The sequence below is a fragment of the Amphimedon queenslandica genome, unplaced genomic scaffold (assembly GCF_000090795.2).
Source record: "Amphimedon queenslandica unplaced genomic scaffold, v1.1 AMPQUscaffold_6677_Cont21367, whole genome shotgun sequence".
Lineage (NCBI taxonomy): Eukaryota > Metazoa > Porifera > Demospongiae > Haplosclerida > Niphatidae > Amphimedon > Amphimedon queenslandica.
Genome location: NW_003553034.1, coordinates 1 through 1,921, shown reverse-complemented (window position 1 = coordinate 1,921; position 1,921 = coordinate 1). Strand labels below are relative to the sequence as shown.

The 1,921-nt window shown below is 40.7% G+C and overlaps 1 protein-coding gene across 1 annotated transcript; it reads right to left on the bottom strand.

The window, feature by feature from the left end:
* Positions 1–183: 183 nt before the first annotated feature.
* LOC100637941 (iduronate 2-sulfatase-like) lies at positions 184–1,897 on the bottom strand. The gene has a single exon (XM_003391730.2). It carries the CDS (start codon positions 1,877–1,879, stop codon positions 269–271), a length of 1,611 nt encoding a protein of 536 aa, XP_003391778.2. The 5' UTR covers positions 1,880–1,897; the 3' UTR covers positions 184–268.
* Between the last annotated feature and the right edge of the window lie 24 nt (positions 1,898–1,921).

Here is a 1,921-nt window from a genome sequence, read left to right as displayed (position 1 = left end):
TGTGAGCTGTTAGCCCAATTGGGTGTGGCTCATTATCTTTGCAGGTGGTCACGTGATCACATGAACTCGACTGAAGAGTGGAGGCTATAATCATTATGGTAAAGAATAGAATTAGACTGACTTAGAAGTAATCTCATATCACAGCTGACCATCTTCATCTCTGCTGCACTATCAGACACCTACTCATGCAAAAATTGAGGATCTTAAGAAATAGCAAAGGGCTAGCCCATATGCAAAAATTAGCTATAAAATACAGCAAAAAATTGATCTAGTTAGTTGGTGGTAGAGCTTCTCTCCAGCCAGCCTGCAGCATTTGACGCAACTCATCTACAACTTGCTTCATTTCTGACTCAGTAGCAAGATTGACATTTTCATCATTAAAGAACACGGTGGGTGAAGAGTGGTCATATAATTCAGTGCCCCATATGTCATTGAAATTAGGAGTAGAAGTGTTGCGATTGAACTTATACCACTCAGTGAAACGGTATTTATCAGTACGTACAGTGTAGCCCATTACACTCTCGAGTTTTTCACTTGGATCAAAGGGAGGTTTCCCCGGTATCTCTGGCAGACCTTGAGTGGATGGCCTTGGATATTGTGAAAAAGAGCCTTTCTTCCATTGTGCATTAGGATTTGATAAGAGAGGGACAACACTGCTTCCTTCTACACAAGCAATTGATGTGGGACTATTCTTAGTGCACATTGGAGGCACTTCTAATCCAGCTAGCTCTGTTAATGAAGGGAATATGTCAATGAGTTCAACTAGTGCTTTTGTAGTCATTCCATTATCAGTTACACCAGGTACATGAAGGAGAAATGGCACATGTGTAGCATCTTCAAAATTAGTGCACTTGCCCCATTGGTTGTGTTCTCCTAACTGCCACCCATGATCACCCCATAAGACTATAATAGTATCATCAGCAAACCCTTGAGCATCCAGCTCCTTAATGACTCTACCTATTTGTGCATCAGTGAAACTGACACAAGAATAATATGCTCTTCGAAGCTCTTTCATTTTATTGTCTGGTACATGGCATTCCTTACCATAAATGGAAGCCTCAGCATCAGTATCACACAGTGTCTCATTGATTATTGCTTTAATGTCACTGTAATCCTTTAATTCTTTCCAGATAGTGAATGCAACATCAGGCATTCCTTTAGGGACATCAGGATTCTCTGGTAGTTTAGTGTCTTCAATTGAAGGATAGAGATCATAGTATTTTGACGAACAATAAAATGGGAGATGAGGCTTGTGGAAGCCAACAGCTACAAAGAAAGGTCGATCATCACCTTCAGTCCTGTTCTTCTTTATCTGCTGTAAAACATTCACTGCATTATCAGCTATTTGACCATCTACACGCTTGTTATCAGGCTCATCAAAAGAATACCAAGCTGCATGCTTTGCAATTGAAGAATCTTCCTTTCCATGAAAATAAGGCAGACCTTCTGGGCTCCATGAATACTTATAATCATCATAACCACTTGGTGGTCCTGGATGAAATATCTTTCCCATACCAATAGAGAGATACCCGTTTTCCTTGAAGTATTGAGGGATGGTAGTTGCATTGGTAGCATCAGGTACTGTACGCCAATACTCATCAGCTGCAATTTGCCACACATGATTGGTATCTGGCCTGCGTCCTGTAAGCAATGAAGCACGTGATGGTGAGCAGACTGCTATCTGACAATATGCTCTCTCAAATAACATTGATTTTGATGCTAGAGCATCGATGTTGGGACTTTTGATGAAATCGACTCCATAAGCATTAAGTTGTGGCCTCAAATCATCAACTGCAAAGAAAAGGACATTCTTTTTACCACTTGCACCTGAAGTAAAAATTAATGCACCCAATAAAATACAGATAATCCAAGAGGTCATTGTGAGCTGTTAGCCCAAGGGTGTGGCTCATTATCTTTGCAG